Source organism: Varroa jacobsoni, unplaced genomic scaffold, assembly GCF_002532875.2.
Source record: "Varroa jacobsoni isolate VJ856 unplaced genomic scaffold, vjacob_1.0 scaffold_26, whole genome shotgun sequence".
Taxonomy (NCBI): Eukaryota; Metazoa; Arthropoda; class Arachnida; order Mesostigmata; family Varroidae; genus Varroa; species Varroa jacobsoni.
Genome location: NW_019212928.1, coordinates 95,836 through 118,571, shown reverse-complemented (window position 1 = coordinate 118,571; position 22,736 = coordinate 95,836). Strand labels below are relative to the sequence as shown.

The window sequence follows — 22,736 nt, the reverse complement described above, 5'->3', positions numbered from 1 at the left end:
TAAGCTTCTACAACAACGTCAGCGCAATCTACTCAGCGCAAAAAGTAGTAAGGAGGGAAAAGGTTGGTAAAGGACGGGCTTGCCAACCGTACCACCCGAATCATAGGTACAAGCGAACGATTAATCTTGCTCATATAACAGCACCCTACATTTGTCGTATTTCGTCGTACACACCAGCCGGAAGTGTAGAACGGAGGAAAGGAAAGGACTCCATCTGAGTGGGTCAGAGGTAAGTGAGGCAAGGGCGGAAAGGTTGGGAACCGGCGAAGCGGCCTTCTATGGGTATAATGCATTGCTGTGCAGGCGCAGACATCCTCCACCCAACTCGTTAGCAACACGCGGCGGTTATCGGTTGATCACTCCGCGAAGCCACTATAGAACAAGGCTGAGTCACTTATTACAACAAACACACGCAATGGACGATGGGGCGAAGGTCAGCCACATAGAAAGAAAGTGGGCAGAAGGAATGACAACCTGAGGCAGCACCAGCAGCAGCAGCAGCAGCAGCAATCTAGGGAGAGTTGAATTGTAGAACACCACGGCTCAGATTGACTCATGTTGTATATACAATACTAGGAATAGTGCTAGCAGTAATAGCTTCCCTGTCGTCGTAGCTTTGATCGTCTGTCCGACCTCCGGTGGCCACCCCATAGATCAACTAGCCAGCCTTGCCTTTTTCACGCCGTCACCTGTTTTCGCCAATCTGTGCCCTGAATGATGCGGAATATGGCGCGGAGTTACCTTTCGATGTATGCTGGGTGTATGTTCATATAAATTGGACAGTGTATGTTTGTGTCTCCATTTAGTTGGTTAAATAAGCCATGTCGCAACGCCGCCTCGTTGGATTGGGCGGTGATCTGTTGGTGAAGTAAAAATCTCCACTTCAGTCTGCGCTTTTCCGCTCCATAAAGTATGATTTTCGGCAAGCCGTTGTGCTGAGAGGCTTCTACCTCGAATGACTTGGTGAGCACAAAGAGTATTCTCGGTTTGAGGAGGAGGCGAGGGTAACGTCTCGCCGGTGGGCCGTTTCTGTAAGTATAGCCGGACGTGGCAGCAGAGCATCGCGTTTAAAAGTAACCCAACGCGCCAATATTTTTGGTAATTTGAGGCCGAGGCCTGTCGTTGGTTGCTTAATGACAGCACCGACTTGAAGGTCTTTCGACTTAGAAAGTAATACATTTTCAGGCTCAAGCACAGACACACAGGCATATTTAGTGAAATGCGGCCAGACAGCTATAAAATGGTACACCAATACTAGCATCAAGAAAAAATGCAGCAGCCGCCGCCATATTTTGCCCCATTCAAACAGTGACCGCGCAATGATGTCGACGTTCGATCGTTCGCCTCAGTAACTGAGATTTAGCTTCACTGAATATAAGCCGCACTATCGTACCACTTGAGAACTACACCGTGCGCCTGTTCGACTTACACAGGCGGCATATGATTTGGGCCCATGTAATGTTCCATCAGATGCTGGTGTATAACATACTGACAATGGAATGACAAGCCTGGTATGAAGAAGACGCTTTGGCAGGTATAAGGCGATGCGGTCCTACATCGGATGTAAGTACGAAGCCAGTGGCTTTTACACGGTAAAACCTGTGCTTGCACCGTCAAGCTTCAGCTTGATAAAAAGGCGTCTGCCCCTTGTTCTGGCCGAATACTTGGCCTTATCAATTTGTCTCAACAGTTTTTCGGACGAGTTTTTATAGCCGAGAGCAAACAGATAGCCCTTTCCTAGCAGTGTGTATTCCTCTCAAATCAAGTTCGAGATGAACATAAGAGAATTTACATTGTTTTTCGTTACGAATTTCATTGTTGCTACCGACTAGCGCGACGCTTGAACGAACTAACAATAATGCTTTCGTCATCGAAAGTTACACAGGTACAGGTGTTTACGAATATCTACGAAATAACACTAGGTGCCAAATCGTGTATATTCTAATAGATAGGTGGCACTACAACTTTTCTACGATGCCCTCCTTTCGTGGAGGAGCCTATGAAAGTACTTCACTTTATTAGACAGAGCTCTAAATTCAGTTCTTAGTTACAATGGCGATACGATTTTTGACAAAGAAGGTGGATTGCGGTTCTGGCGGTGGTAGTAAGAGGTGTAGCTGTTGCCGTATCTACTCTTAAAATTTCAATTTTTGTCGGACGGAAAAATCGATACCCAGCAGAACGTCAGGTTTTGTTCGGCGTAACTGAAAAACATAGAGAGACAAATAGAGAAGCTGCTGAGAATAAAGAACTTATGCTCATCATTGATTTAGTGGAATCAGACTGTCCATATCCGTATGAGCACGTCGCATCACATCGACCATGCGACGCTTACTGCAGGTGGGTATATGGCGTGCAGATCTTTGGATAAGTTGCTTAAAGCACTGTACTAGGAAAAAATGGTGGATTTCATATGTACCTTATCAGGTAAGATTGATGAAATAACAATATACATATATATATATATATATATATATATACACTTTTACAATCCGCATGAAGCGTTTGCATACTGTTTATGCTGATACATTTTTGTGTGGGACAAATGATTTTGTCGCTTGTTACGTAGTTGTGATTTAGTGAATTGCGGTTTTATTTCGGTCTCTCAATTTATCTCAAAGTCTGCGCAGAACCATTAGTCAAACAATTTTTTTTACGCAATTAAAATGAAGTACAACAACAAGTTTCCTCAGCGAACACGCAGACGAGAACTGTTTCAAATCTGGGGACGCCAATGGCACAGTTAGTGGGAGATATCAACAAGTTCTCCTTTCCTTAAACGAGCGAAAAAAGCGTTTGTTATTAAGGTTGGGCAATTCGTCCATGTTTACAGCAGAACACCTGGTCGTACCGCAACGGTGAGCAGTGTTGCGTATAATCCCTCTACGTGCTAGTATTAAGTTTTAAAGCATGTAGCTTTCGAACCAGCATTTGTTTATTTATTCGCAAGTGGATCTGATGCAAATTTCACGGCAAAAAATAGAGACATCAGTATCTGTATCATGGTACGGCCGTCATAGTTGTTGGAACCAAGATGCTATTCGGTTTTGTGCTATTCTCCTCTTCTTCATAATAGAACGAGGAAAGCTGTTGCTGGCTCACCTTGGATGATTGCAGCGGCAGAGACTTCGAACTGTCGACGCGGTCTTCTGTGACGTGCTGTGGTATTTTGTGGTTGCAGTGGCCGCGATTCTGACGCTGATGTTACGACTACTACTTCCTTCGGTCTGTGGCGCGTACTGACGCTGGTAGAAACGAAGAGTCGACTGCTGCCGTTGAGTTAGGCTGTAGAGCGCTAACTCGCCAGCGGAAATAGAAATGGCAGGACTACAGCAGAAGAACTTAAAGAAATGGTCCCGGTGTCTGCTGCGGCCACTGCAGGAATTACGGCCGAGACCGTGCTTCGTGGTAGCGAGGTCCATGTGCTCTATTCCGACGTGGCAGTGGCCGGAAAGCAATCGTAAAAAGTTGGACCTGTGCGTCAATTTCTGCCACTTGCCGCCGCTAGTCGCCTCTGAATAGTCTTGCTGAGCCTGCTACTCGCACATCTGCCTGGCAGCATTCTAGCTCTAGCTATACCACAGACAAACCGTTCAGATGCCGACAAGCCGCAAAAATGCTTCTAGTTACCTTGACCGAGCCGTTCATAGGGTACAAGCATAACCTGGCTGCCTGATTCCATACCAGACAGCACGAGATCAAGTGGAAAAGGTTCGGTATGGTCGCAAATTCAGGAAATGTCGGAGGGCTATATATTGCATGAAGGAGACAACGCGCCGCCCCATCGCTATGTACGAAAAGGCGATTTACGTTGTTGGCAGTTTGGACTTGTAGCTCACGCTGACCGGCGGAAGGTGGGGAAGAAGTGTGCCAGCCATGAAGAGCCTACTTTTGAGGGCCTTGCAGTACGATATTGCATGGTAGACAGCCACCCGTTCGGAAATGATGAAAGAGTTCATGGAAGGGTTGCTATTGTAACGGGAGGACGGCTAGTTTATAGAGGTGGAACCATTTTTGATACGAAAAAGTTTACACATAGCCTTACGCACACACCCATTTATCCTGTGTACATTCGGACGAACTACGGTGGTAGCGCGAAAGGGCACCTGGAATTTGTAATAGGAATAGAGGAGCCACCCATCGTACCCGAATGTAATAGAGTTGTCCGTGCGACGATGAATATATACATATATACAATACACACATATGTTTTTCATGAAGCATTAGGACTTCGGCCGTGTAAGTAGATATTCATGTTATCCTGCCGGTCGACAGTTGTATATGGACGTACGTCCGTGTATGCTAAATATCGAAGTAGAGATATAATCATTCCTACGCTGAAACAGAACTGGCAATTGTTGATGAAATTACGATGTTATGGAGCATCTTGAAACATGTGCATATATAAATGCATCCCAGAAGGACACCCAATAAACTAAAATTAATCTATATATCGAAATATACGTATTTCTGTTTACGTCTACATTCGTATTTGCCGATCGGTCAACTCGAAGTTACGTCATAGAAATATCTATTTAATAAAAAACATACAGTTGTAGCTTTTGAATAATGTCTAAAGCTAGCGAATTTGTAAACCTTTTCTGCAGAGCAAACTCCTTCCAAAAGGGGCGTCGTTTTGCGTCAGCGAGGATAGGAGGCAAAAGGGGGCAGTGTGCCCTTCTCCCCATGTAAACCCCCCACACAAGTGAGTATAGCGAAGACTTTAGTGGCTGCGTGTCGGCGGTAGCCTTGGTTGTGACGCGCCATAGACAGCCTCAGTGCGCTTCTGCGTGTTTATGTGTCTGTGTGTGCTCTATAGTCAGTCATTGGCGCGGTTGCAGCAGAAGCGGTATACCCAGAGATTCAACTGCGAATCCCGTGAAAGGCAGCCTCGAAAGTCAGGTAATGGAGTTCCATCTATTCCTTCTCTTTCTCGGCACGACTCTGTCCCTTGGGAATAATTTGCAACTTTCGGACGACTAAGCACATAGGCCTTTGCTGTTTCCTCCCATCGTCTGTTGGCATGCCAAGCCAGGCAGAGCAGTGATCATTCGCGCATCCCCTTTCGCCTCTGAACACTGCAGGCACCGGGCGTGTCGCTGTTCGGGTGAGCCTGGCAGCCCCCTACCTACCCGAGCCAACTCTTGGTCTAACTCGGTCTGACGTTTCCGTGTCCGCAGTTATGACTGGAACAACTTGGCTCTAAAGCAGCGATGCCACAGACGCCATTGGCAGAAGGCTAGTGCAAGCAGGGCCGCACCCATGCCCGCCATCATGCTTTGCGCGTTCAGTTTCAGCAGAATATTGCCATTTCGAAACAAGTTAACGTTTTACCGACGTAAATATAAGTGTCTACGATAGACAGATAGATAGAGAATACCTGATAACTCACGAAGCAAAAGCCAATAAAAAATATTGCTATATCGGGGCGTCTTTAGTAGTTCTATACTCGCTGGCGAATTGCGGAGAGCTAGAGGTAAGCTGACTAATACTGAGATTGCCTATCACACTATTGCGGCTAGTGGCTATCCATATGAATGATGTGTGCAGCATTAAGATAAAGCAACTCAAACGGAACCTGCTATGTTAACAGTATAGAGCAGTTGAACGTCAAGGAAAATCCTGTCCTTCAAAAAAAACGTATTTGTATCTCATTGCCTGTGTGAGGATGTATTGAACACCACACGCGTAATTTGGATTTAGTTACGTGACTAACCCACGTATATTATGTGGTCTGCCATAAGGTATAGCCGGTTTTCAAGGATAATTATGTCTCATAGTGGCTGTATCCAGCGGAACGCTCTGTCTGCCACTAATTTCCGCCTACATGAGCATCGCATATCCTTGACATGATTCAGGTTGAGCTGAAGGGCGTAAACGCTTGCCATGAGGTTAAGAAGCGTCAGATTTGTTCTTCTAACGGGACGGGGGAAGGGCGGATTTATAAAGAAAGGCTTGCCTGATGTGACGGCAGAACAAATGGTAATAATCATTGGCCTGTGGAGAATTACATAGAGCGGATTTGCTACGAGATAACAGCACCACAAATCGTAGGGCATAATTCTCTTCTGTGGCTGAATTGGCGAATGCGCCGACGGCTGTGTGGTAATTGACCCTCGGTATTGCTCCTGTAGTACGGATCGAGGACAAACAACACACACTAAGAGCAAAACGACAGTATTCGACTGCAGAGCGATCTTATTCAATTAGATTTCGTAGTCATTACCACTGCTACACTGCGATATCGCGTCAGTGTAGCCGAACGCAAATGCAGGAGCACCCTCCGTCCGCTAGACTCGGATAACGTAGTAGGTAGTTGTGAAAGTACGCGTGGTCGTCCTCATCTCCCTCAGTATGCTAACCGTATTCAAGTGTCGCATTGCCCGTAGCCATGCTTTGGGCCACGCTCCCTAAGCTAAACCAGAGAATAAAGGCGAAAGAAAAAAAATGGAACGTCAGACGTATCCATATTAATCCTTCGTCCTCAAGGCAGAAAAACAGTAAGAGTGTATTGATACTACTGTTTACGGAGCGGACGGAAAAAACGGGGATCGTGAGGAAATCAGATCAAACAGGCTGTCTAGACATGGAATAGCTTGCAAGAGTCATTATTTCCTTTTGCTATGGCCTGCTGGTACTACTGCTACTAGGCCACTGTCGCAGGTCCTTTCGCGCGTTCTGCGGTCTGTACAATTTTGCTCGGTGTAAATAATCGAGCAATGGCTCAACTCAACTGTTGGAGGAGGGACCGTACAAAATGTTGTTTCCGTAGCACCCACAACAGCATTCCGGCAGCCAAAAAAATACGTCCCCCTTTTGGCCCTCAACGAGAGGCTCGTTTGCCTACAAATAGCTGATCAGGATCTCTTAGATATCTTTCCGGCTGGCGCTGGCCTTGCACGTTGCGTTCACTCGCACTCATCCGAAAAGACATGTGATGCTCAAGGCGAAGTCGGTTCGTGCAGACCACTAATTAGAATAAGTGCATCGAGGCCTGGAGCCGACTGGCCTGGTCGAACAGGCCGCAGAGGAGACGCACCCAACTGGTAACGGAAGACGAATACTGCCACACAATGTGACCCCGATGCGCCATCAATTCCGAAGGATTTCTTCAGTAACCAGTAGATAGATAGCCCGAGGGTCGCGCTGAACGCATAACCATGGCTTAAGGAGCTACCAAACCATTCGACGCACTTCGGATTGTTAAGTCAAGCATTTTTCCATGTACATCTAGGTGATAACGAACCACAACAGTACTCTTTATAATTCATCACTCGAAGACATCACAACACGTTGGGGTAGCTGGGGCATCACACATAGTTGACGTAAAAGGACTGGTGCAAGATACGCAGGTCACACGCAGTTTGGTGTAGGCAAATTGGCCTTTTAGTCTTTGGGGCTTATCTGACATAATAATACACTGATACTCACCTGAAACACAAACAGACAAATGTTAGTGAATATAATAAGCGCATAATAACATTGCGGAAATGTAACTAAGGGTAAACTAAACTGACAGGCTCTCGGCAAAATAATAAGCAATAAGAAAATAGTAGCAATAAGTATTCGAGTAACCATCCCAACGTTACAAGTTTCCACACAATTGAATTTAGTTACACCTAACGTTCAAATAATTGGCAAAATTGCTACGAAACATGGTCTCTAAACCACTACGACATTAGTAAGACATTTTCAGCCCACTTTCGAATAGGGTTGTTTGCCTAAAGCTTCTTAATAAATAATACGTATGCCTTAGAAACTATAGGCCGGTGTTTTGAGCTCTATGTCCCCAATCGCAGTAGCACTACATCGGGCGTCTGCCCTCCAGTACGAAACACGCAGTGTTTGCCAAAATTTAAATTCGCGATTCATATGTCTCTAAAACCAGCAGGCAGATTTGTTACCATCACAGCGCTACGAATATATAGTTCAAAGACTGTTTCGTTATAACTGTTAACGCTAATGCCGTTCTCTGTAGCTGGAAGCGTATGCGTGTCCATATAAATATGATATATATATTAAAAAAAACATATATATATACATATAGGCGTATGTATGTACATGTATTAACGTATGTTGATAGATGAAACGGATCTCTGGATAAACACACACTCCATATCACAGGCCCGCATCGCGGGTTCGCTCGCGAGTCTTTGCTATTCTGCTGGAACGTGCCGGTGCCATTAGCCTGACTCAGTCCGTGCTACTGAGATCATCATGACAAAGGATGCCGTGCGGTTCTTGGCTTAAACGGTGGCGATCCAGCCGATAGTGGGTTATGATCGTATTACTTGGTCATGTTGATGAGTAAGGGGTGCAGATAAGGACGCCAGTCATAAGGTTCTGACACCAAGCGAAGGAGACGAACGGGATCTAACGGAATGCTGTACCACTACGGCACTGCTGACGATTACCGCAAATGAGAGCGAGAAACGGACGAGCGGTTTTCGTTTAAACTGTGATCGATAGCAGATAGACAGACGCAGAGCATCAGCAGCATCGAGCTTCGATGAATGCCTGCGGCGTCTGCTGAAACCGATGCACACTCAACTAACCCGACCCGCCTGAAACAACAGCAAAAACAGGCCGGGAACGCTTAAAGCAATGCGATTCTGTTACTTTACAGCTGCTTTTGTTAGAGGCCTTATACAGCGTTACCGTTCGTAGCCAGTAGGCGCGTTCTGAATTCTATATTAGCGTTTTTGAGCTTCACCTATCTCATTCCAAATAAAATACTGTCATAAGAATGAGACAGTTCCTGGAAAATGTAAACAGTACCGTACAGCGTGTTTCTCGTACGGCTCATCCCAGGATACTATTTTCTCAGATAGACTACGTTATTTATGGAACACCGTTGGAAAGAAATTCTCCCTGGGTTTCGTTGCTTCTCCTTCGCTGGAAGCCGTTATCAAAAAAAAGCGGTTTCTCGCTTACCGGCTTACCGATAACACTGGGCAATGATACGTGCTTCAAAATCAAATGTAAACAACAATATCGTAAAACCATGAGAAGTTAGTCTCAGCGACCATTGTGTTGCAGGAACGCTTGTTCATCGACTAAGCCTGGTTACGGGAACTTTGGAGAACCTAGTGACGCTTCGATTTCCGTTAAATTTGTTGTTGCCTCTGATCTCCCTCCCCGCCGTTACTGCGCAGCCCTCTCATCCTCATTCTCTTCGTCTTTCCCTCATGCGTCCCACCTCCTTCTGCCATTTTCTGTTCCTGTCTTTCATCCTCACAATTAGTTGCCACAGGAAAACCGCTTGCCAAAGTACCGCGGTGGCAGCCTAGATAAGCTAGCGGTAACCCACTCCTCGCTAACTTTTGACTTTGACTCCCTTTGCCACACAAGGAGATCGCCTAAGTTGTTTACTCAGACGCTCTGCTGGGCCAATTATGTTCTGCCGCATGAAACATATTTGGCCTGTTACTTTTCGTTGTCGCATGTAGCAAGTAAATCAAAACAGATTGACATTCGTTATAAAAAAAAAGGTCGTTTCTTTAAGGAAGTTCTACATTAAGAAGTAATAACCCGGATAACGTCGGATAACCCGGATAAACGGTGGGCAGGTTAAAATAGCACAAGCTGGCCACAATTTCTCTACTGAAAAGGATCTTGACTGCTGGTGCTTTTACTATTGAAGTTGTTTTCAACCTATAGTCTAATCCAATACATATGTGGTGGTAGTGGGCGTGCAACGGTACAATTTTGCTGGCAACGTAAATAGAAACCACCGAGAAACAATCCCTTGTCGCAGGCACATGTACGGGTTTATGTAACTGCTACTCGTAGTTGGGATGAGCTCGGTAAGACCACCGATCTCTATATTCCGAATGTGGTGTGACTACAGTATGCGAGAAGAGTATTGTCCCGAGAAAAGTCCTCTTCCTCTTCAAAGGAAGCAAGAAACAATATTCTTGGGTTTTCTGCGTTCCGAATGTCACGTAGGGTCATTGTGCTTGAGTGCTCCATAAGGAAAAAACGTACGGAGCCACATTGTTGCATAAGGACTCATTGGCTTCACGACACAGTGCATTAAATAGCTCCTTCATGTTGGTCCTGGCGGGGTATTGGTGGCGGGGAGCGAGACTAAACGGGTCGAAGTCGTCTGCCTACAGAACAAACAAGTGTAGATACAACGCTGAAAGGAACGATCGTTCTCTCCAACAAACGCATACTGGGCACGGTAGACAAGCAGGCAGGCGTGCCTGTTCTTTCGCAAACGACGGCAGACACTGCAGGAGACTTAGCGAACTAGCTAACCTAGGACAGGCTGATGCTTCTCGTTCCTTCCTTTTTTTTGGCAAGCGGTGAACCATCCTACCTGTGAAGCGCACAGAATGTATTCATTTAAACATCTGAAGGGGAACTCACTTAAGGAAGAGAAGACCTTCAAGAGGTTTGCGACTCTAACGGGAATCCGCATAACAGGCACAGAGGTACGCGCTCAAATTAGCTGACTAACTTGGAAGCCTTTTTTGAACCTCTTTTTCCTGTAACCTTTCTGCGCTGTTTCCCAATTTGCAGCCATGCCTTTTCATTGCTTGTTTGTCTCGTATTATACGGTAGGGTGGCAAGAGACGAGAAAGGGCATGGCACAACCAATTCTGCCCGGACCATCTCCAGGCTACTACTAGTATCTATGTCACCACTACAACCTCTACTTTTGCTAAACAAAATACGCGAGGGAATTCACCTTTGCCTGTTCCCTTTTTCTCTATGTTTAGACCTACGTTTTACATAGATAGTCTGAGTAACTCGCAAACAGGCTTCTCAAGGCTGGCAGAATGTTTGTGACGTTCACTCGTGCAGGGAGTGTTATGAAATTTCGGGGATGCCCTTCACTGGAAAAAGCCCAAAGAAGTAGAGCATTGAACAGAAGCGGTTGGGGGTTACGGAGTTACGGATGGTGGCTCAGAAAGGCACCAACGACTGTGGCAGGCGACTTTGGCAGGCAGTCTTATTTAGGTACGCAGGCAGACCAACAGAGAAGAAATTCTGCAGGCAAGGCGAAGAGAACAGGGGGCCGGAATCTGCGGTAGACGGTACGCCCCTGAGGAACACCAAACCGGAAGCTCTTAGTGCGTCTTCCAAACGGTATCTCAGCTGGACGGGGCTTAGGCAAGGGCTCATCTCAATGCCAACGGATGGGTCGCCAAGGACAAAGCCGTACAAGGAGGATTACCACGCCACGGTCGTGGTAGCTGTGCTGAGAAAACCTCAAACGTAGGAAATCTAAGATGAAGATAAGCGCTAGCTGGTAACCGAGCGAACGGCAACTGATTCAAAAAAAACGCGCATAAAAAACGGAAACTTATTTGCAAGAAAAATGAACTTGGATTCTTCCTTCGTTCATCCTTCTCTTTTAGCACCGTCACCGTCGTGGTCCGTGGAACCTTTGGCCTCTTCGTTGTCGTCGATTTCAGAAAGGGACCTGGCTAAAGGCCGGCTTCTCGCTCTAAAAGATTCATGGTTTGGTCAGTGAAAGAGCGGGATCGAAGAGGGTGTTCCGCATAAGAAAATCAAGAAACGGTTGACGGCAGTAGCTAGCTTCGCCAATTTAAGCACAAAAACAGGTATATATATATATATATATATAGACTCGTATAGAAGGTCGTCAGGAAGTTCTTTGATCGAGATGGCACCTACCTAGCGAAGCTGTACTGCCTCACGAGAGCGGCTTTTGGTATGTTGAGAGGGCAGCAAAATTTTACGCGACTCAGTGTATAGCGAAACCCACTTTAGCCAACAGAGCGGCGTTATTAAATCAGGTTTCAGCCTCAGCTTGGGTCATTCAGTACGTTCAGCCGATGCGATCAACCCATTTTATCTCTTAAGAAGTTACTTTCGTCTAAAAAAAAACTAAGCTGGAGCTGCTTTTACCGTAACCAGTTACATCTCTCCTTCTCCGAGAAAGCCTAATGATTCGACTTCATTGCTGTGTGCTCCTGAGCTCGGGTTCATCTCTGGCTCACGACTCCTTTGGGATAAATGAGCCTTCAGGAGTAATAGTATGCAGAAGCTAGGCTAAGCCCCAGTAGATAAGAGGACTGTATGACCAGAGTGCTTGCCGAGCCACACAAAACAACGAAGCGGCAAATAGACAAGCTCTGTCGTGTGACTTGTACTACCATCTTCTATCACGCTGCTTCACATTTAATTCATCGAATGATCTAACTGAGCTTTCTCGTCCGACTATATGCACAGAACAAATAATGGCGGCTCCTCGAATCTTCAAAAATTCATCGCTAGGATTGCTCAGTCACGCCGTTTGCGTAATGACAAGTTATCCGGGTGTGCTCTCGCAGATATACATGCTGCTGAAGCCTAAACCTTCACTATCGCGTTAATATTTTAAATCATCTCTCTGAACAATAGTTATCTGCTCACGTTTTGTACCTTTGAAACAACAGTCAACGTCATAGCGACATTTGGGAATAATTGGTGTTTCCCCGCCGGACTAATCGCCAGCAATTTCGGGTTCTATGGAGCTTCGGTTTCACTGCTACTACGATGGCTCGGGATGGGGTTTCCTTCTACCATCTACGGTGGGGGACGAGAGGGGAAGGAGCAAGCCCCGGATTCCGTTTTATAGACGCTTTTAAAGTTCGTAGATTGTGTTACACATCGCCGGAACAGCGCGTTGCAATGTAGGTCTCTCTGATCCTACGGCTGGTGCTTCCAGAAGTCGCTAAAAGCGAAGGCAGCGGACGGTCTGCCTTCCAGCCGTCGCCTTCCAGTAGGCACGGGCGATGTGTTCGAGAATATCTGACCGGCCGCAAGAAGGCGACGCCGACGTCAAGACCAAGCAAGCAAGGCAAGCCAAGCCCAAGTCCCTCAACAGCATCTGCCACCCATGCGAGGAATAAGTGTCCGTGACGATCTAAGTAGCTGTAAAAGCCTATCGAATTTATAGCAGGATTTGCCCGAGCCTTTTGCGATGCTCGCTCGCTGTTACCTTGCTTCCTTTGGCGATTGGCGATGAGCCTGGGGCAAAAGCAGCCGGCGTGCAATCCCTTTCGAGAAACCGGCCTCCATCGACATTGCACACAGCGACAGTGCCCTCGGGAATGCTACTGTATCCGCTGTTGCTGGGAGAGCATTCAAAGATTACGTTTAAGTGATGGAGGCAAGCTAGCACTTCTTCTTCGTCATCAACTGAACAAAAAAGTATCTTCTAAATTCGCCCTTATGGTACACATTCAACCACTGCTGCCGCGTTAGTATGGGCGGTTTACGAAAACAAACACACTATTTTTATTTATATGCTCTACTGTATTCTCTATGGATAGGAAATAGATAAATATAGATTTTAGGTGTTTAAAATAGGCATACATCCATATGCCGTAATTGCAGTACTATAGTAGGATATATAATAATATAGGATAGATTTGTGGATGAGCTACAGACATATACGGTCAACAAATTCACATCCGTCTGTGCATTTATATATGCTTATCCAGACTTAATTCATAGATCAGAGGTATTTCGGTACTCCCATTTGTTTGGTAGCGGCTCGATCAGATGATTATATTGATCGCGTCATCACTTAGGGTTGTGTGGTCTGTGTGGAAATGTATGGAGACCGTTAATCGTATATCTATGCAAGGACATTTCGTCGATATATGTTTCTGCTAAACGGAATGCGCGTTTGATTTTCCATGCGTTCGCCTCGGTTTGCAGCAATGGTGAAGGGACGCCACCTGCCAGCTATTATCCATCTGCCGTCACCATGTTCGTCATACATATGGCGCGAACACAATTCGGAGCGCTGCGATATTCGACGACTGGCAATGAGTAGGCAACGGACTAAGCTTACTACGAAGAACATCGTGAATGATACGTTAGTGACGGTGTAGTAGCTCGAATCCTAAGAATGTACCATTATGCGCTTACCCGCTTGCCTCCGCAGATATCTGTTTAACCGTCTTCTTCCCTGAAAGTGGACGCCAGTCGAGGTCCCCACCCTCTACACCAGTCGCTACCCCTAAACCCATTTCATTTCCCACTTTGCTCCGTCACCTCCTTCAAAGCATCCTATGGACGCCTATAGCATGTTGCTGAATTGAAGTAGCTTTCTGTCACATCTATGCCTTCGACTGCACAACGATTTGTTGGATTGAGCACTTCTTATTTTCTTAACCTCAGATTCGATATTATCCAAACGAGATAGTATTATGACTTCACTTACACCCTGTTCGTTGGAGCGTGCGTTTCTCTGCCAGAAATTTCTAAGCAACAGGATCATATTTTATTACAATGGTTTGGCTTCAACAAGTGTATGTAGCACTTAATCGATATAAATGTATTGATTTTTTATGAGAGTGATGAAGATTTCTCACTAGATGGGAGAACGTTGCCATTCTCCGATCAACATCTCAAGTTTTTCATTCGCAGATAAGGATCAACGTATAGAAGCTCACTATTAAAGGTGGAAAAAATTTCGAACTTATGTTTTCCTGTCAGATCCAAGTAACACGAATTTACAACGACTTTTCTTCACAACGTCCTGCTTTGTTATTATGCAGCCTTCACAACTTATTATTGAGGGACTAAGAAACGTCAGTTTTACGGTTTGGAGTTATTTACCTGCGTATGCATGCGTGTGCAGTCGACTGTGCATGCAGCGGAACCATCTGTCTAAATGAGCCTCACCAAGCTGATCTGCGACTGCTTGTGTAGATGATAAAAATAATAAATACTTATATACGAATGAGACGGATAAAGAAAGTTGTTTATGTACGCATGAATACTCACAAATAAGAAAAGATTATTTAAATATATAAACATCTTGAGACAGTGTTGGAGCGAAGATCATGCCGAAACACTCCTGCTGCTCCGATACAATAATGTACAATGGAGAGACGACAAAAGCGTGATAGACAGGTAGGCAATGGGGGTTAAGGGTACAGACAAACACACGGGTGTAGGCGTATTTATCATTATCACCATAATTTTGACATCATTTACATTAGAAGTTCCGTCTGGAAGCAAATATGTTTTGTCTCGTAGAATTGAATACCGACGAAGCCTGTTGTTACTCATTACGATTAAGTAATGAATGTATGTCAACCGAACTACTACTGCCAGGTTTTATGGAAGCTGTGTAAGTTTGTCGCTAGCAATAGAGGACAGCTGAAGGAGCAAGCTTGGTGATGGTCGAATCGTCATTTTCGGTTTTCCGGTTCCGCTGAGCGTCTGCTGGCCGAATTGAACTCCGACTGGCTTTAGCTTCCCTTTGTGTGTTGCCAACCCCCAAGCTATTCTCTTATCCCACTCCTTTACCTTTCTGGTCCTTCCACTCTATATCTGGGGTTCTCTCTGGCATTGGAACGTTAGAATTCTCGTTTCCTCCCTGAACTTTTCCGACTGCGGTCCACCTACAAGACTGTTCTTGTTTGCTAATTAAAAACTTCACTCATTTTGAGCAATTTAGCGTGTTTGTTTTTTCTGTGCTGTTAGCTGGCCAGTTCGCGCACAATGTAGTGCTGATGGGATGCGTACGCTTTGCCTTGATATACGCAAACACCGGTGGCTGCTAAGAACCTGCATTAGTACCGAGCAGCGACTCGACTCGGGCCATCCCTCTAATCATAAACTGTTGTAGTCATAGCTGTAATCATGGTTGTTTTCAGCAGGCAGCGGCCGTTCCTAATGCTCTATGTGATAATGCCTAGGGCTTATATCCCTACCAAGAAGCAATGCCTGCCGGATTTGGTGGCTCTCGTATATTTCTAACCGCAAAATACAATAGTGGTTATGCACAGTAAAAGGGGTATCTGTTCTGTTGTTATCATATGAATTGTTGGCACGGCTAGAGGCAGGGACCGAAGTGGGGCTTAACGATTCTAAGGTTGAAACCTTACCCCCCCCCCCCCCTTAAGAGTGGGAACTGCACAAAACAGCGCGCGGGTGACACCATGAGCGCGAACAGTGGAACCAAGTCAAGTCGTTGGCAAGAACGCATACAAACGACCGTTGGGCGGAGGGTTGTCGACTCGCCATAGAATAGGGCAAATGGAACGCACCCTGCTTTGTCGGACGTCAAACCCTCATCCTCGGCAAGGTCCTTTCAACTATCCTACAACTCCTTTTCCTCACCTATGTGTGGTGCCCTTCTCCCGTTGACCGCGAGGGCGCAGTAGCTCCTTTCAGTGCCATGGACTTCGAAATAGACGTCCCCGTCTCCAAAGCTTTACTTGATGAGCATCGACAGGAACGGCCTCTCCCTATACTTTTGGCAGTTGCTTCGCTCTCTCTCTCGCTCTCTCGTCTCCCTATAGTCTGTTTTGCCTATTCTAGCGTGATTCAAAGCCTTAAGCCTCATGCGCTGACGGATATGATAGATGTTGCCATATTGTTGGCATTCCTATATAGTTTTGGTCACTAAGCATAGCCAGCTAGAGGCCGGACCATTGGTAGCCGTCGTCGTTCCGAGCGTTCATCGAATAATACGAAACGCTTTGAAATCTTCCATTCGTTTGTACTGTCGATACTCAAAAGTCCAGCCGGTGGGCGTCTACAGTAACGGCAAGAGGATAAAACGCTGTGATGCATCCGTCCAAGAGCGTTAATGTGTGCGCGACACGTAGTTAGCGTCCAATGCGGAACGGTTGCATCGGTTTGTTGCATAGTAGTAACGCTGATGGTAGTGATTTGTTCTCGCCGTAGTAGCGTCTTTACGCGTTATCCACGGTACGGGCACCGTATCCACGATGACAGCGGTCGCCATCATAATTGCCGTACTACTTCCAGGAATCGTGCAGTAAAAAAAAGGAACTCGTGAGTGTGCGTAGCAGAAATGCATGACGTTTTACACTTTACTTAACGTCGTCTCACAACGGATGGCGGTCCTTGCAAGAATAACCGGCGTCGCCCCTTCCTTGAAGGCTTCCACTACTAATAGCTGTATGGTTTGTAAATGGTTTTTCTCTATAGTGGCCGCAGCTTCTCCCCGAGGCTGAGCTGTACGTAAGCCACACCCAGAAGAAAAATGTCAGCCAAATATAAGAGAAGGAGACACCGAGGGTTGGAGAAACCGAGATAAACTGAATAGTAGAACAGAACCGTCATCTGGGGAAGGACGCAGGGTGTTCAGTAACGTGTGTGCCCTGCTGCCGCTGCCAGTGTGTCTGGCAGCTGGCGGGCGGGAAAGGGGAGGTTATAGCGTCTGTGTAACAGCATTTAGCCAATGGATGATAATGCTAAACACGCGCAAAGATCGTTCTTTTCCACCCCTTCTCTCTTTCTCTCTCTCTGTCTCTGTTTTCGCTCGTATTTTGATTCGGGTGTTGCCTGACGGTAGCGACTCGTGTGTGCGAACAACGTTAGGCGCGCTGCTGTCAGTAGCTTGCCCGTGTCGTCCATCGCCCCGTGCCGATCTGCTGGCAATGTCGAGGTGGCGTCACGCTGTTATACCACCGCCTCGTCGTGTGCATCGAGCTTCGTCGAAAGCTAACTCGAACGAACCGTGTTTTGGCTGCTGGGACAGACTTTAGGGGAGACTTCGCTCTCGTCTTCGGCAGTTCCTATTGCTCCAACTGGCCGCGCTCGTTAGTTGCCTTTACCCAGCTGCCTCGGCGTCACCCACCACTACCGTCTACCAGCTCTGATTCCTGCGACGTCGCCAACTGAGCCAGCAAACACGTAGAAGAGGGTGATATATGAATGGAGCTAAGCAAAGCGGTAAAAACACGAAACGAGAGCAGTATTGCTGTTTGCAATGCGACGGGTTCAGAAGCTTCCACTACGTTCCTGCCCTCGCCGCCGTCCTGCAGCCGCCAGCAGCAGCGGTTAAACTGGTGTGGACGGCCGACTTGTGCGGCGCCCGGCATCAGAATCAGGAGGGCCGATCCGGCACAATGTTTTTAGCTTTCTTTTGGAATCGCTGATTTTGACCCCACTACGGTCGGCCGTACCACAACAGTAGACGGAGTCGTCGCCAGCATCGGAGCGGCGCCGACAACGACAGCACCACAACCATTCCCGTGGCGGAAAAGCCATTGCGTGCCGCCATTGGACATGCGTTAGCCCAAATCAGTATCGCTTCTGAATTGCGCTGCCGCGACTTTTCTGCACCGTCGAGCTGCCGTCGTCGTGTTGTCGGCTGGTTCCTCCTTTTACCTCCATCCCCAGTCCGGCCGACGAGGCAATTGTGATCGATAAGATGTGGAGAAAACAAATTGGGTAGCAATGGGGTCGACAACAACATATAAATCAACAATAACGAAGTCCAAATGAAAGTAATACGTTAGCTGAAGGGTAGCGGCAAGTGGTTCATCGTGACTTTCGTCTTTCAATAGTTGACTTCATCTAATTAATAACATAACATTATTCGTTTTATTGACAAATTCGGCCCTTCTACTCGATAATAAAAACAGTACAGCGCGTCAGTTTTGTTAACAGTATTGAGATCATGGTGTACGCAGAAAAAAAGTCACTTGTACAGTTGACATAGGCATCTGCAGCTGAAACTGAACGAACGTTATACAGTGTTACACTGGCACACGTATTCCTACGGGCGGAATGGGCCGTTTTCTAATTTCAGTTATGGGGGTCGCAGCGATCATCAAAAGCAACCATCGAAGAGACGGGTCCAGCTGTCTTGAGCGGGCTTAGATATACATTCCATACAGTATATGGATCATATGAGCAAGCACAGATCCAATGCAATCTCACATAGTTAGAAAACAAGTTCACTAATACGGCTCAATCTAGGTCCCATCAGGTGAAAGATTGTCCGACGATCATGTTTTCGTAATTTTTTTCGCTCCACGCTAGTAGTGATAGATGGATACCACGAACACAAAAAACACAGCTGCTAGCAAAAGTCCTTGTCTCGTTGCCCTCTCGCTCGGTATCTTGCTTTGTATCTAAATCATATCCTAGATACACAAAATTCTTTTACTTTACAAGGTAATATGACTATGAAACTATTCTACAATATAGGCGTAAAGTTGATTGACTAGCTTTTCTAAATCGCTTTTACCTAGGTCGTTCCCGCGCATGCTGCTCTTCCTTCCGTCAGATTCAACCCCTTCCCTGTTAAGTTCACCAGTTATTTGGCTAGTAATCATTGCTTTATATTTCCTTTATAGAACTATGCTTCGAACTATCATATCTAAACCACGAATTTTTTTATTGCTAATATAATTCTATCTTCATCTTCCATATAACGAATGAGTAACTCTTCAAAATAGTTTCCAATCCGCTACTCTAATATATTTTTATTTACTTTGTTGCTAGCTATTTTTGCTCGGTTTCTTTTGTTCAACTGTATTTGTTCATTATTTACTTCTGTTTTCTCTAATTCATTGTTGCTTTTGAATAGTGCCCTTAATACCGGGCTCATTTTTCCTTCCAAAGGGACACCCGGATTTCGTGTAGCCAATGGCCGATAACCGTTTTCGCAGAAAGCCGCTTAGCCAGAGCAAAAAGAAAAACAAATTGTTGGATACTCACCCATTACGATATTTTCCAATGTTCGCTTTAATTTGGATGACCTATTATGGTTATTATCGTTATGATCGGCTTCGCGCCTCGTAGATCTCAGCAGTTATAGAGGACAGTAGCTAAAGGTCAGCTGACATCCGAAATTATGATCTGTAACTTCGTTTTCTTGCCATTGCAACTTCTCCTCTGCATTGCATTATCTCTTACTGGTTGGCCGTCTCGGGGACAGAAAACACGAAAATCACAGAAAAAAAAATAAAGGGACAATTCCTGTGTTATCGTCTATTCTTAATTGATAACTCGTCTACGTTTCATCGCAGTTGTCGTAAGCTATTGCGGACAACCGAACCACTTCAATTCGAGCAGTATACTGTACAATCAGGTTCTCCTTCGTTGTTTTTTTATTTCAATGCTTAAAGTTAGCGCCATTTTGAAAAGAAGTATGTAAAACGACTTTATGTTTTACTTCTCTCTATGAAATGTGTTGCTCTATTCTGCTTCTATTTCTAAACAAAACCAGCCCGTAAAGAATACAGAAATCATGGTAAACGGGCATCTCTGCCAAAGGCACCCTATTTACGTGAACGATCGCGCTAGGGGCTTAGACGTTCCAAAGCCAACTGATTATAATTCTCTTATCGTCCCGGATTTACTATTGCTGTTGAGGTTTTTCTATGGGGCCACGCCGAAGGGTCTAATTGTTGCAATATAGACCACTATACGTAGATTCTACGTATAGTGGTCTATATTGCATACGTATAGTAACAGCTGTGCTCCGACAACTGCACGCACAACCGTACTTGTTTTTATCACTCCTTACGAGCACCGTCACTTGAACCCGCCTTAACGCTCATGCCACGGTAGTTACTTTTGATCTGATGATAAACTGCTCTACGATAAATGTATCAGCGCATGCTTGTTTATTCGAGTATGAATGCTCAATAGTTGACCATGATGAGAACCACATTTCTACACTACACTGCCTATTTGTTCACCCAAATAGGCAGTCACCATCTTGACCATCTTGACCAGATAAAGCTCTGGGTTTCCATCATAGTGTATTCTACCTGCCTCCACAAATATCTAAAGCTATCGGTTCCCATCGACTCGTAAAGCTAGTGGTAAAAGTAAGTGTCTCACAATTCTGACCGTGAAATTAGCCCAACAAAGGACAACACGACTAACACGGAAAGCAGGAAGTTAGAAGGAGTTTACATTTATGTTAAAATCTACTACAGTAAACATTATTACCACTGTTACATTAACAGAACGAAGTAGTTATTTTGCCGCGCCGGCCGTGATCATGAAGACCAGCTACTGCTTCAGTATATCAAGATTATTGAGTATAGTTCCGCTGTCCACGCACTTAAATAGTATGTATGATAATACGTACAATGCCACGTGCGTTGCTTGCGGCTGCCAGAACTGAATGGTATGTATAGTCTGTCCTACGTCACGGCCTGTTCGCAGCAATCGAGGAGGCTGTGGCGACATGGCAAGCTATCTTTTCTACAGTTCTAGCCTGTCCTACGGCTTACAATCTACATCAGCCTGTCCTATCGAGCCTAGCATTTAACCTTACTGGAAAAGGCCGAGGCCGATCCAACCACAGCATATAACCGATAGCATCCAGCACTTGGTTACTAATTACCTCTCCTTTCGTTCGCCCCTTTTTATTGGCATCTTTCACTACCGCGGACGTCATCACTATTAACACCAGCATTACTGTCGCGATTCAGCGCAAGCTAGATCAATTTAATTTGTTTTTCTTACTCTACGCCATAGCACACAAACTGTCTCAAGTGGCAATGGGTTACGAGCAGAAGATGGCTGGTAGTGGGTAATGTTGTAATACCCGCTCGTCTGCATGGACAGCCTTGTAAGGTATGCAATTATAGCGCCCTGAGATCCAGTTGGATACGCCATGGAATGAGCAACAACGTTGGAAAGCAACGGAGGTAGCATCGGCGCCGCTGGGGGCAGTAGGGCTAACGAAGGTACTCGTGATGGAACATGTGCGTTGGCGGCGACAAACGGAGCAGTACAGCACGCCAATGCGGACAGCAAGCCTTTTTCCCCGCAGCGGCTTTTAGGGCAGTATTTCTAGCAGCTACGCAAGAGCAACCATACGTACTACATCCGAACTTTGGCTGTATATTGGCTGCAGGTAACCGGGAGTGACTGTTGCTGCAGCAGCCGGTGGAACACATATCTGTGTTGGGAGGAGCCGTAAGTGACCGACGTCGTGGCGCTGCCGGAAACGGTCAAAATGGTCCGCAAGTCGACCGGGGTCAGACCTAGTCACCCTCATATACATAGGAGTGGCTATGGGCGAATAGGTGATGGGGATGGACAGCAGCAGAAGTGCTAGCAAAATACCACTAGCGACAGCAGCCCTAATAACGTATTTCAGCTTTGACGTTCGCTTTAACGTACCCTTGTAACAAACGCAAGTAGAGCTGAACCCGGTTCCCGAGCGAAGTAGCTAGCGTCTCGGCGTTGCATATCGCGTGTATGATAGTATCACGACAAGCTGTCGGGGAACATGGAAATTAGGGAATCATTGCACAGCCGCTGGAGAAAGCTGCAAGGAGCGAGGCAGTAAATAGGCGAGACTGGTCGCCCTTTGCCATGGGTGTCCCGTTACTATAAGTGATCCGCTGTGCAAAATTATACGGCACAATCATATCTCTGGTATGAAGACAAGGAAATCTGTGCCATTCCTGCCCGGGCAAATGGTCCACATCTGTCGGACAGTGTTATCTATTGTTTTAAGAAATAAAACGTTTTTTTACAAGAAAATGATCACCCTTAATGTTCAGAAGTTGAATCTTTCAGTCAATGATAGCTTCGTTTTATTGTCCTAAAAGTGCACGTCCTAAGTTAGGCTATGATTTCTCCAGTCAGCGTACTTGAAGTTGCATACTGCATTCAGGTACAACGTTAACGCAAAATATTGCGAATGTTTTTTTAACCTAGTCGCACAAAGGCGGTGTAATAACCGTGCTTCTAAAGCAGTCACTTACAGGATGTAACGTATACATATAAGTTAATTAGACTCTGCGGCAACTTAGTTCGTTGAATGTCTCTTGCAAATAAACGATCAGTGCACTCTGTTTTACGTATGCTTGAAATCCCGTGTACCGTATGGTTTCAGGTTCGTCACACAAATCACTGCAGCGGACTTTTGTCTTCAAACAATTTGCAGCCAATCAACACTTTGTCAAACAATGCAGCCTTAAGACACCTTAGTTTATTTCCTTATGGTTCAACAAACTTTCGGT

The 22,736-nt window shown here is 45.8% G+C and overlaps 2 protein-coding genes across 3 annotated transcripts in view; both read right to left on the bottom strand.

Annotated features, from left to right (window-relative positions):
• Positions 1-22,736, bottom strand: part of LOC111258931 (glutamate receptor ionotropic, kainate 2) — a 296,132-nt gene that overhangs the window by 224,596 nt on the left and 48,800 nt on the right. The window lies entirely within an intron of this gene.
• Positions 1,994-20,587, bottom strand: LOC111258945 (uncharacterized). 2 transcript variants are annotated; one of them, XR_015310375.1, is made up of 2 exons: positions 19,462-20,587; positions 1,994-2,204 (listed from the first exon to the last, which is right to left on the bottom strand). XR_015310375.1 is itself a non-coding variant. In XM_022830545.2 (2 exons), exons 1-2 carry the CDS (start codon positions 3,420-3,422, stop codon positions 2,144-2,146), a joined length of 381 nt encoding a protein of 126 aa, XP_022686280.1. In that variant the 5' UTR covers positions 3,423-3,875; the 3' UTR covers positions 1,994-2,143. The 2 variants fall into 2 exon arrangements, 1 of the variants encoding a protein (XP_022686280.1); XM_022830545.2 differs by lacking the exon at positions 19,462-20,587 and adding an exon at positions 3,103-3,875.

Bases quoted from the DNA above. Each gene is read 5' to 3' on its own strand.
- LOC111258945 (XM_022830545.2), bottom strand. From the start codon at position 3,422: ATGGACCTCGCTACCACGAAGCACGGTCTCGGCCGTAATTCCTGCAGT. The intron at 2,205-3,102 runs GTGAGCCAGCAA...TATGTTTTTCAG, and splicing joins TGCCGCTGCAATCATCCAAG to TTACGCCGAACAAAACCTGA.